Genomic DNA, 13452 nt, shown 5'->3' with positions numbered 1-13452 from the left:
TTGCTTCTTATGAGAAACCAATTGCCTCGACGGATATATTATCAAATTTATTTGTTAAAAACACCTTGAGGATGGATCCTAAACAACATTTGCCGTGTTTCCTACAATATTATGTAGCTAATTTTGAAAAAAGTTTGGCGTTGCAGCATTTTTTCGGTTGATTTCTCAGCCAAGCATGGTGAAGAAACGGGAGCTTTTTCGCCTACAAAAATAATATTTTTGGAAAAAAGGAACATTTGCTATCTAACTGGGAGTCTCCTGAGTGAAAGCATCCAAAGTTCTTCAAAGGTAAATGATTTAATTTGGTTGCTTTTCTTATTTTCGTGAAAATGTTGCCTGCTGCCAGCAGAGCTAGCATAGCATTATGCCATGATAAACCTATACAAATGCTTGTCTAGCGTTGGCTGTAACGCATATTTTGAAAATCTGAGATGACAGTGTTGTTAACAAAAAGGCTAAGCTTGTGTTTGAATATATTTATTTAATTTCATTTGCGATTTTCATGAATAGGAAAAGTTTCTAGGGGCATTGATGTCTGCTGCATTATGCTAATGCGTTTGAGGCTATGATTACGCTCCCGGATACGGGATTGCTCGTCGCAAGAGGTTTAACCTGTCTTCTCCCCTTCATCTACACTGACTGAAGTGGATTTAACAAGTGACATCAATAAGGGATCATAGCTTTCACCTGGTCAGTCTGTTATGGAAAGACCAGGTGTTAATGTTTTGTACACTCAAGTGTATATCATGTAGGGCTGGGAATAACCAGGGAACTCACAATAAGATATTATCACTATACTTAGGCGTCGATCCTATATGTATTGTGATTCAATACTGTGATTTTATTGCGATTCAACGTTCCAAACATACTGCTCACCATATGTCTGCTGCAGAGGGACAGAGAGAGCCATGAGATTTGATCAGTCATGGAAATAAATGAGCTGAAAACATTTAGGCTCACTATTTTTTTTTTTATAGATAAGTTATAGGATGACAAATAGCACAGTTTTGGCGCAGCTACACAGACTATTTTTATTTTAACAAAACAATACTTGGAGTCAAAGTATGTATTAAAGGAAGGAAGACGTGAGGGGAAATGTTTGAGTGACTGATCCAACTAGTAAGTCGCTCTGGATAAGAGCGTCTGCAAAATGACTTAAATGTAAATGTAGTAAGTTGGTCTTCTGTAAAGCCGCATCTCAATGGAGCTTGACTATGTGTAACTTTGTTCCCCATATATCCCCCCAGTGTCCACCGACAAAATAACAGCTCCATATCCTTAAAAAGTGTGTGCTTACGCACGTGTGTGTCATGTCTCACCTCAGCATGGAAGTTAACCGCCTTGCTGTCAGAGACCTGTAGCTGTGTGGTGAGTTCTCCTACTCTGGCCATGTAGTGAGTCTTAATCAGCTGTTCTCTGGACTCCTCGTCTCCCACCTGTACACAGAGACAGACCAACGACAACTTATATCTGTTGTAATTACACTAGTATAACAAGGTTGTATTAGCATGTTACTACAGTATTCATTCAAGCATTTATTCAATCATTCATTCAAGCAGTCAGTGTAATTTTCCAAAGTATAACAATCTGTTCATTAATGAGTTCTTCATTCGTCCATCTTTTCAGGAAAGCAATGAGACTAGTCCCGTGAAAGAGGGGAAAAGGATCAGACTAAAGAATAGTTGGGTCAAGAAAAACAAGACAAACTTACTTCCTCGTTGGTAGGAGTTGTGGTCAACATGCCAACCTAATACGAGAGATATAAAACACAGAAACACATTAGTTAGTAACTAACTCTCTATGAGAAAGCTATAAAATGTACGACTGGTCCCAGATCTGTTTGTGCTGTTTTGCCAACTTCTACAGTCATTGTTGGAGATACAGCACAAACAGATCAGGGCCCAGGCCAATAAAACCCATTTCCCTCCCACTGAAATCCTATAAAACACTACAGGTCCGCCTAATATTCACTGACAAAACTGGAAAGGAATAACATCTATAAAAGCCTGTGAATGAAGAGTGTAGCTGGTTGTTAATGACATGACAACAGTGTCCAGTGACTTACCGGAGAAACAGTGTTCGGAGCGAGTGGGTGGGTGTTAGCCTGGTCCCAGATCTGTTTGTGCCATCTTGCCAGCTCCTATGGTCGTTGTTATGCCAAACAATGACAACCACCATAGGACAACACAAATAGATCTCGGACCAGACGCATCCCAATAATACTTTTTTTCCTTTTGAAATTGGTTGGTGAAAGCATGAGCTAGAGGGAGTTTCCAACATTTCTTATACCCATCAGTTATTTTCAAATCAGTGAAGGATAGTGAACACGTGCATACTTGGGGGGAAAGGAGAAATGATTGGGATAGAGCCAGAGACTGACAATACAACTCGCTGGAGTTGCAAAGGGTCAGAAACTTTCCAGAAATCTTCCATGGGAAGTTATGCCTGGGAATGTAGCTTAAATTCATCAAAAAAGTTAGCTTATAACAGTGAAACTTTTTACTGGGATACACAGAAGGCAATTCTAGGTCTTGTGGCATATTTTGGTTAAACTATCCCTCTACATGCACAGTGCATTCTTCCATCACATGTACAGCTGATTCTCAAGATCTTGTACACGAATGAGATGCTATTGAGCCCACACTACTACACTGAGCCAAGGACTACATGCTTTTTTGAAAGTTTTGATTACACTACTGGGTGGGGTGAATATATTTTGTATGGCGTACATTCTTTTTTTGTTAATTAGAAAATAGAAGCCTGCAGCAAAGTGTGTTTAAATAATTTCTAACTTGTTACCAGTTTCTGCTCGTTAGTTTTTGCTACCATGTGGGTTTTAGCTTGCTTGAGCCTGCTAACTGAGGTGTGTTAATTCTCCTGTTTCCATACATGTTTCATTTTAAAACATGTATCTTACTAAAGGAGTTGTTTAACCTGTTACTCCTACCCCCTACTTTTTCGAACATTCTGTTAAAAATCGTGCAACATTTCAGCGCCCTGCTGCTCATGCCAGGAATATAGTATATGCATATGACTAGTATGTGTGGATAGAAAACACTGACGTTTATAAAACTGGTTAAATCACGGCTGTGACTATAACAGAACGTGCGTTTCATCGAAAAGCGCAGGAAAATATGATCACTGAAAATTGAAATATATATCCATCCGCCACTTCAACCCATTGATAAAGGCGAACCACAATAAATGGGGCTGAGGTTGCAATACCTACAACTTCCACACGATGTCAACAGTCTTGTCATTTGCCTAGGCTTTGTTTCTTGGTCAAACGAAGAAGAGACAAGCCATTTGTTCAGGTTTCCGACCGGATATTTTGGTTGAGATTTACCTGGACATTATTTCCAGACGGACAGCTAAAGAATATACATCGCCTCGTGATCAATTTGGTCGCTTATTAACGTGTACTAATACCTAGAGTTGCATTACAAAAGTATTTCGAAGTGTTTTGTGAAAGTTTATCGTCGACTTTTTTCATTTGAAAAAATGACGTTACGTTATAAGACGCTATTTTTTTCGTTTATCACAGTCTTCATAGATCGATATCTAGGCTATATATGGACCGGTTTAATCGAGAAAAAAAAAGACCCAATAGTGATTATGGGACATCTAGGAGTGCCAACAAAGAAGATGGTCAAAGGTAATGAATGTTTTATATTTTATTTGTGCAGTTTGTGTAGCGATGACTATGCTAATTATTTTGTTTACGTCCCCTGCGGGTCTTTTGGGGTGTTACATGCTATCAGATAATAGCTTCTCATGCTTTCGCCGAAAAGCATTTTAAAAATCTGACTTGTTGCCTGGATTCACAACGAGTGTAGCTTTAATTCAATACCCTGCATGTGTATTTTAATGAACGTTTGAGTTTTAACTAGTACTATTAGCATTTAGCGTAGCGCATTTGCATTTCCAGATGTCTAGATGGGACGCCTGCGTGTCAGGTAGGAGCAAGAGGTTAGTCTAACTGCTTAACTATTTATCTGTACATAGAATTGTATTTCTTTTCTTCTATTCTTTACAGGAAAATGCTACGGGCACTATCTGATGTGTGGAGACATTTCACTGCAGCTAATGTAGAAGGAAAAGCGGTATACATTTGCAAATACTGTGCCAAATCATATGTGAAGAACGCAACAAAGATGCAGAATCCTCTGGCCAAGTGCATAAAGTTCCCTCAGCGCACACAGCAAGCAACCTCTGACAAAAGTCCCTCAACATGTATTCGAGGTGAAAATGATGAATCAGACACCTTAGTCAGAGAAATGCTGATGAATGTTTTGCTACAGCTGTGTATACAACTGGTTCACCTCTGATGCTCACAGGCAATGTGTACTGGAAGAGATTTCTGAATGTTATTTGCCCAGCATACACCCCTCCAACCAGACATGCTTTATCTACTAATTTGCTGGATGCAGAGTTCAACAGAGTTAAAGGTCAAGCAAATCATAGAGAAAGCAGACTGTATTGCAATCATCTCTGATGGGTGATCGAATGTTCGTGGGAAAGGAATAATTAACTACATCATCTCCACCCCTCAAACAGTTTTCTACAAGAACACAGACAAGGGACAACAGACACACCGGTCTCTATATTGCAGATGAGCTGAAGGCAGTCATCAATGACCTTGGACCACAGAAGGTATTTGCACTGGTGATAGACAATGCTTCAAACATGAAGGCAGTTGGTCTAAAGTGGAGGAGTCATACCCTCACATCACACCCATTGGCTGTGCTGCTCATGCATTTAATCTGCTCCTCAAGGACATCATGGAACTGAAAAACATAAATACACTTTACAAGAGAACAAAGGAAATTGTTAGGTATGTGAAGGGTCATCAAGATATAGCAGCAATCTACCTCACCAAGCAAAGTGAGAAGAATAAGAGCACCACATTGAAGCTGCCCAGCAGCACCCTTTGGGGTGGTGGTGTGATCATGTTTGAGTCTCCTGGAGGGGAAGGAGTCTCTCCAAAAAATGGCCATGTCACAGTCTGCTGATATGGACAGCCCCATCAAGAGGATCCTCCTGGATGATGTATTTTGGGAGAGATTAAGCAGCCTGAAACCTATAGCAGTAGCCATTGCACAGATTGAGGGAGACAATTCCATCCTGTCTGATGTTCAGACTATGCTTGCAGATGTAAGAGAAGAAATCCGTACTGCCTTGCCCACTTCACTGTTGCTCCAAGCAGAGGAAACTGCAGTTCTGAAATACATCAAAAAGCGTGAAGACTTCTGCCTGAAGCCCATACACACCACAGCGTACATGTTGGACCCCAAGTATGCTGGCAAGAGCATCCTGTCTGGTGCAGAGATCAACTAAGCCTATGGTGTCATCGCTACTGTGTCTCACCACCTTGGCCTGGATGAGGACAAGGTCCTTGGCAGTCTGGCAAAGTACACTTCCAAGTAAGGGCTTTGGGATGGAGATGCAATATGGCAGTCGTGCCAACATATCTCATCAGCCACCTGGTGGAAGGGACTTTGTAGATCTGAGGCTCTTTCCCCTGTTGCCTCCATCCTCCAAATCATCCACCTCAGAGCACACCGGTCCTTGTTTCAGAACACACACATTTACCAAAGCATGGAACAGGCTGACCAATACAAGGGTTGAAAAATTGGTGGACATCCGGGCAAATTTGAGGCTTTTTGAGCCTGACAACGTGTCATCCTCAACAAGGTTGGAAAGTGACAGTGAAGATGAGGCCTCAGTCTGATGTTCAAGAGGAGGACATTGAGGAGGTCCAGGGAGAAGACATGGAAGTTCAAGTCATGACTAAATGTTTTTTTTCTTTTTTCTATTGGAATGATTTAATCATTTGACAAGGTAAAAGGTTTCTGTTTCTGTATGGTAAATATGTCCAAAGCAAAAAAACATCTACATTTAAATGGTATTAATATTTATTTGCATTTATTTCCATTAATACATTCCCGTTAATTCCCACCTCTGAATATTCCACAAAATATGCAACCCTACAACTTACTGAAGCCAAAACACTAAAACCTATTTTATGGGTGCTCCCGCGATGACGTGTGACTCATTTGGTGGGAAAGGGGAGGGTTGGAAAGGGAGGAATGATCACCCTAGATTTCATCTCACATCATGCCAGTCTCAGCAGAAAACCAAGTAGTGAAACATGAGGATGAAGCCTAATAAAAACACTATTGGAGAAAAATAAGGATGCAAAATTCCAAAGTTATCAGTCTTTATGAAATCCCTGTAGATGGATTCTTGCAACTCAAAATAAAAAAAAAACAAGTGAAGATCGTAAGTACCAGACTGGTGCTTATCATAGCGTCCTTCCCCACTCCTCTCTCCTCCAGCTCGCCATCATCCAGGCTGGTGAGGGCTGGTCTGCCCAGACCCAGGGAGAGGGCTGAGGCTGGGCTGCCTCCTCCTCCTCCGAGGGCAGAGGAGAGCTGTGTCTCCAAGTCCTGGATGCGTTGGCTCTCCTTCTCCAGCCTCACCCTGCCCAGCTGGGTCTCCAGCAGCCAGTGCTCCTTCTCCTGCTCCAGACGAGCTATCTTCTCCTGGCTCGCCACCACCTTTCGGTGGTAACGGTCAAGGGGAGGAGGGAAAGGTGTAAGAGGACTTATATACTTCTCTATAACACTTATCTAGTCAGTAACCAAATGGGTTGCCTTGAGAATAAAGAGGCAGACTTAGGGCCTGTGTCCTTACAAACAGGAGTGTAGAAGGAAGGAACATGGAAATACAATCAATACCTGTTGTGTGAGTCCCTGTCTGCTCTCTGTAGAGCTGGTTAGAACACGGCGGTTCAACAGGGCCTCTCTGTATGGAACAGACTCAGCTCTGGGCTGGATACACAGACAGGACAGTCAAATACACACTGTTATACTGAACCACAACAGTGGATATTCCACGGTTTGCTTTAGACTGCCTGGAGTGTCAGATGAGTGGGCTTTATACTTTTGGGATTATTCTATTGGTTCCCACATTCCATTTCACCAGGCACGCTTAATCAAACACAGCACAAGTAAGTTATTTTGGAATAGTATTTGAACCCAGGTCTGTGATGTGGCCAGCGAAGCCAGGCAACACAACTGACCTTTCTGATGGACTGCATGTAGTCAGAAGCCTTCTTCTTGTTACCCAGCATGCTCTCTGCCTGCAGGGGGTTGAGGACCCCCACCCCCCCTCTCGGACCATAGCCTGTCGAAGATGTAAAGAAATCCAGGTTGTTGCTGAAGAACGTCGCAATCTGTAGTAAAAAGGTACAGCATTCATATTAAGGTAAGACTTTACAGCATACAGGTATAGGCACTAATGCTTTATAAATTTGTTGCAAGCACGTATAAGCCTTCATGTGTTAAGACAGTATTGGTGGGCCATATACAGAGTCTTCAAGGTATACATTTTGCAGTCCAGACTGCTATTTGAATATCAACAAATCTATCAAGTTTGTATACTCCAGAATATGGTGCCGGAAAAGTGCCTTTAAAATGTGAAAGATTCACGATAAAATCTCATTCATGACAAACTTTCCTTTACAGACTTAACCTACAGAACTTCACTGTTCCTTTAAGGAGATCAAGTCAAGGAAGGGTTGACAGAATAGAGACAGATCTCACACACTCCTACCACTGTTGACCCAGTTTCTTTCTCAATCTTTCCTTGACTCCACCCATCTTATCTCCTCGCCTCCTTTTCAAAATATATTGGAGAAGACGGTCCGAGGGTCCTTGAGAAAGATTAATTGAGCCAGACTGATCACCTCATGTTAAACATCCTTCTTATAAAACTCTGGAATACAGTCATGGAAGTCGAACTCAGCAGCCAGCCCTGAGCATTCCATCACTCATACCTCAAACACAGTCTGTGTCTGGTGCCTTTTACCAGCCAGGCAACTGCAGACTAAAAACAGCCCTCTTCACTATTAAAACTATAACAAAAAAGACCAGCTTGCTTATCTACCTCATACACACCCTCGGGCAACTTAGAAAACACATTAAAGTAGTAGTAAAAGGCATTACCCAAATCTATAACTTTTGTTAACTTCAAAATAAAACAGTCCTCTGAGTGAACAGCGTGCTTCCCTGTTGAACACCTGCCTACACACTGTAACCCTCTCCTGGAGTAGTGACCAGTCAAGCTGAGGACAGGACTTTTACTTTAGATCCTAGAAAATAAATCTATAAAATGCTCTGGTGATGATAGCCTCCACACACACAGCTAGATCACGTGAAGGATGACCACAGCTCTACAAGTATTCTGATCGTGTGTGTGTGTGTGTGTGTGTGTGTGTGTGTGTGTGCCCACGTGCGCATGTGTCCATTAAAGTGTCCTCACAACTGATCATAAACCTCTTGCCTAGAGGCCTGGAGAGATTGTCTCTCGTTACTGAACATCAGCACACATTGACATTATACACCATTAACTAATAGCCCAACGCTCCAAGGCCTCGGTGTGGATCAGTTGGTTAGCCCAACGCTCCAAGGCCTCGGTGTGGATCAGTTGGTTAGCCCAACGCTCCAAGGCCTCGGTGTGGATCAGTTGGTTAGCCCAACGCTCCAAGGCCTCGGTGTGGATCAGTTGGTTAGCCCAACGCTCCAAGGCCTCGGTGTGGATCAGTTGGTTAGCCCAACGCTCCAAGGCCTCGGTGTGGATCAGTTGGTTAGCCCAACGCTCCAAGGCCTCGGTGTGGATCAGTTGGTTAGCCCAACGCTCCAAGGCCTCGGTGTGGATCAGTTGGTTAGCCCAACGCTCCAAGGCCTCGGTGTGGATCAGTTGGTTAGCCCAATGCTCCAAGGCCTCGGTGTGGATCAGTTGGTTAGCCCAACGCTCCAAGGCCTCGGGGTGGATCAGTTGGTTAGCCCAACGCTTCCAGGACTCAGTGTGGATCAGTTGGTAAGGCCGTGTGTTCAATTCCCGCAGGGCTCATACACATGCTTCTAAAGTACACTGCTCAAAAAAATAAAGGGAACACTTACATTGTGTTGTTTAACTCCAAGTCAATCACACTTCTGTGAAATCAAACTGTCCACTTAGGAAGCAACACTGACAATAAATTTCACATGCTGTTGTGCAAATGGAATAGAGAACAGGTGGAAAGTATAGGTATTTAGCAAGACACCCCCAATAAGGGAGTTGTTCTGCAGATGGGGACCACAGACCACTTCTCAGTTCCTATGCTTCATGGCTGATGTTTTGGTCACTTTTGAATGCTGGCGGTGCTTTCACTCCAGTGGTAGCATGAGACAGAGTCTACAACCCACACAAGTGGCCCAGGTAGTGCAGCTCATCCAGGATGGCACATCAATGAGAGATGTGGCAAGAAGGTTTGCTGTGTCTGTCAGCGTAGAGTCCAGAGCATGGAGGCGCTACCAGGAGACAGGCCAGTACATCAGGAGACGTGGAGGAGGCCGTAGGAGGGCAACAACCCAGCAGCAGGACTGCTACCTCCGCCTTTGTGCAAGGAGGAGCACTGCCAGAGCCCTGAAAAATGACCTCCAGCAGGCCACAAATGTGCATGTGTCTGCTCAAACGGTCAGAAACAGACTCCATGAGGGTGGTATGAGGGCCTGACATCCACAGGTGGGGGTTGTGCTTACAGCCCAACACCGTGCAGGACGTTTGGCATTTGCCAGAGAACACCAAGATTGGTCTGGGAGGAGATCCCTCAGGAGACCATCCGCCACCTCAACAGGAGCATGCCCAGGCGTTGTAGGGAGGTCATACAGGCACGTGGAGGCCACACACACACACACACACTACTGCGCTTCATTTTGACTTGTTTTAAGGACATTACATCAAAGTTGGATCAGCCTGTAGTGTGGATTTCCACTTTAGTGGAGTGTGACTCCAAATACAGACCTCCATGGGTTGATACACAAAAATGATCAATGGAAATCAAATGTGATTTTGTGGTCAGCACATTCAACTATGTAAAGAAAAAAGTATTTAATAAGAATATTTCATTCATTCAGATCTAGGATGTGTTATTTTAGTGGTCCCTTTATTTTTTTGAGCAGTGTAGATACACTCACAGCTCTGTCTGTTTCAAAGCCCCCAGCCTTTATCTGGGGTACACAGCTGTAAACACTCTGATATGGTGCAGATCTGTGAACATTTCCCATCTGCCCCAGCTGAGCTCTCCATCTCTGTGGTCATGTATTGTAAACGACCAATGAGCACAGTTGATGAGCCAGACACTACTTAAACTCTACTGATCATATCAACAACAAAATATATAAAAGGTTGGAAGCACAAAATATTTTTGAATGTCATTGGAAATGTTAACGCTACAGCGTACAATCACTAGAACTAAGGGGCCTAGCCCGAACCATGAAAAAAAACAGTCCCAGACCATTATTCCTCCTCCAGCGAACTACAGTTGGCTCTATACAGTCGGACAGGTAGCGTTCTCCGGGCATCCGCCAAACCCAGATTCGTCCGTCAGACTACCAGATGGTGAAGCGTGGTTCACTCCAGAAAACGTGTTTCCACTGCTCCAGAGTCCAATGGCGGTGAGCTTTTCACCATTCTAGCCCACGCTTGGCATTGTGATCTTAGGCTTGTGTGGTGCTGCTCGACCAAGGAAACCCATTTCATGAAGCTCCCAACGACGATTTTTTACGCACTTCAGCACTCGGCAGTCCTGTTCTATGAGTTTACAGTTGACCGGGGCAACTCTAGCAAGATAGACATTTTACAAACTGACTTGTTGGAAAGGTTGCATCCTATGACGGTACCACGTTGAAAGTCACGGAGCTCTCCGTAAGGGCATTCTACTGACAATTTGTGTCTATGGAGATTCTATGGCTGTGTGCTGGATTTTGAACACTTCATAATTTTTGTTGTTGGCAAAAAGGAAATAGTAACACAAAATAATAACGAGGCTATATACACAAGGAGTACCGGTACTGGGTCAATGTGCCAGGGTACGAGGTAGTTGAGGTAATATGGAGTCAATCTGGCAAACCAACAACCAGCAAGAAACAGAAACCTCCTTTAGCATGTGGGGTGGGGGAAAAAAAGTGGACAGAGACTCGCTAGCTACAGTAGCTAGCTAGGATTTTCTACAAGAAATGACAATGTTGCTTACCCTCAGTGCAGTGAGCAGCTAGGAGGTGCCCTTATTCTCCATGGACTTCTCCATGAAAAGCTGAAATGTCTTGAGTCAATAAGTATTCAAACCTTGTGTTCCCCTTAAATAAGTTCAGGACTAAAAAATGTGCTTAACAAGTCACATAATAAGTTGCATGAACTTGCTGTGTGCAATAATAGTGTTAAACAAGGTTTTTTGAATGACTGATCGCTGTACCCTACACATACCGATAATTGTAAAGGTCCCTCACTCAAGCAGTGAATTTCAAACAAATTCAGCCACAAAGGCCAGGTAGATTTTCCAATGTCTCACAAAGGGCACATATTGGTAGATGGGTGAAAATAAAACAAGCAGACATTGAAAATCCCTATGAGGCATGGTGAAGTTATTAATAAACACCTCGGATGGTGCATCAATATACCCAGTCACTGCAAAGATACAAGCGTCCTTCCTAACTCCGTTGCCAGAGAGGAAGGAAACCACTCAGGGATTTCACCATGAGGCAATGATGACTTTAAAACAGTAACAGAGTTCAATGGCTGTGATTGGAGAAAACTGAGGCAGGATCCACATTGTCGTTCTTCCACAATACTAACCTAATAGAGCTGGTGAAAAAGGAAGCCTGTACATAATATAAATATTCCAGAACATGCATCTTGTTTGCAAATGCACTAAAATAATACTGCCTAAAATGTGGCAAAGCAATTCACTTTTTGTCCTGAATACCAAGTGTTATTGGATTTGCCCCAAACATACATTACCAAGTACCACTCTCCATGGAAATGTTATCCACGAGTTCATCTGACTCTGGAGAAGATAAATGGCTTCATTGCCAAAATCCTGAAGTATTGCTTTAAGGTCAGGCATAAGGTTAGCAATGTGGTTAAGGGTAGGTTTAAAATCACATTTTAGAAATAGGGAGGGTTTATGACTTCATGGTTGTGGTAACTAGTGATGACGAGCAGACACTCATTGGCAGCGCTGTTACTTGGTTTGGATAACAGTGTCTATCTGCTAAGTATTAACTTGCCGGTGCTGTTAGTGGGCACACCCAGCATCTCGCTTGTCTAACTAAATAGTGGTACATGGTCCTACCTTGTCGGTGCTGTTGGTGAGCATGCCCAGGGAAGCCAGCAGACACTCGTTAGTGGTGCAGAGCTTCTGAGTGACTGTAGGCAACTGCTGTTCCAAACCGGCCTTCTGGCTGTAGTGCTTAGACATCTCTATAGAGAGGAGAATGAGAGAGAGACTTAATCTAAAATTGATTTGATATATATAATATATAAAAAATTCTCAGCAATCTACACACAATACTGCATAATGGCAATGCGAAAACAGACATTTTTGCAAATGTATTAAAAATAAACAGAAATACCTTATTTATATAAGTATTCAGACCCTTTGTAATGAGACTCAAAATTGAGTTCAGGTACATTCTGTTTTTATTGATCATCCTTGAGATGTTTCTACAACTTGGAGTCAACCTGTGGTATATTCAATTGATTTGACATGATTTGGAAAGGCCCACACCGGTCTGCGTAATGTCCCACAGTTGACAGTGCATGTCAGTGCAACAACCAAGGCATGAGGTCGAAGGAATTGTCTGGAGAGCTCCAAGACAGGATTTTGTCAAGGCACAGATCTGGGGAAGGGTACCAAGACATTTCTGCAGCATTGAAGGACCCCAAAGAACAGACTGCCTCCATTTTTAAATGAAAGAAGTTTGGAACTACCAAGACTCTTCCAGGAGCTGGCTGTCCGGCCAAACTGAGCAATCGGGGGAGAAGGGCCTTGGTCAAAGAGATGACCAAGAACCCAGAGTTCCTCTGCGGAGATGGGGGAACCTTCCAGAAGGACAACCATCTCTGCAGCAATCCACCAATCAGGCCTTTATGGTAGAGCGGCCAGATGAAAGCCACTCCTCAGTGAAAGGCACATGACAGCCTGCTTGGAGTTTGCCAAAAGGCACCTAAAGACTCTGACCATGAGAAACAAGATTCTCTGGTTTGATGAAACCAATATTGAACAATTTGTCCCTGAGTGCCAAGCGTTACAGCTGCAGAAAACCAGGCACCATCCCTACGGTGAAGCATACAGCAAAGACAATGCAGGAGTGGTTTTGGGAAACGCCTCTGAATGTACTTGAGGGACACAGCCAGACCCCGGACTTGAATTCAATCAAACATCTCTGAAGAGACCTGAAAATAGCTGTGCAGCAACGCTCCCCATCCATCCTGATAGAGCTTGAGAGGATCTGCAGAGAATGGGAGAAAATGCCCAAGTACAGGTGTGCCAAGCTTGTAGCGGCATACCCAAGAAGACTCAATGCTGTAAATCGCTGCAAAAATGTGCTTTAACAAAGTAATAAG

At 43.3% G+C, this 13452-nt stretch overlaps 1 protein-coding gene across 4 annotated transcripts in view; it reads right to left on the bottom strand.

The window, feature by feature from the left end:
- LOC124038643 (protein phosphatase 1 regulatory subunit 21-like) overlaps positions 1-13452 on the bottom strand; it is a 47739-nt gene that overhangs the window by 8539 nt on the left and 25748 nt on the right. For all 4 annotated transcript variants that reach the window (XM_046354728.1, XM_046354729.1, XM_046354730.1 and 1 more), the window contains 6 exons: positions 12179-12306; positions 7085-7237; positions 6741-6833; positions 6291-6560; positions 1712-1747; positions 1320-1436 (listed from right to left, as the gene is read on the bottom strand). In XM_046354728.1, the coding sequence (XP_046210684.1) occupies positions 1320-1436; positions 1712-1747; positions 6291-6560; positions 6741-6833; positions 7085-7237; positions 12179-12306 (797 nt within the window). The remainder of the gene's footprint in view (positions 1-1319; positions 1437-1711; positions 1748-6290; positions 6561-6740; positions 6834-7084; positions 7238-12178; positions 12307-13452) is intronic.

This window comes from Oncorhynchus gorbuscha, linkage group LG06 (genome assembly GCF_021184085.1).
Source record: "Oncorhynchus gorbuscha isolate QuinsamMale2020 ecotype Even-year linkage group LG06, OgorEven_v1.0, whole genome shotgun sequence".
Lineage (NCBI taxonomy): Eukaryota > Metazoa > Chordata > Actinopteri > Salmoniformes > Salmonidae > Oncorhynchus > Oncorhynchus gorbuscha.
This window is presented reverse-complemented; position numbering and strand designations above follow the sequence as displayed.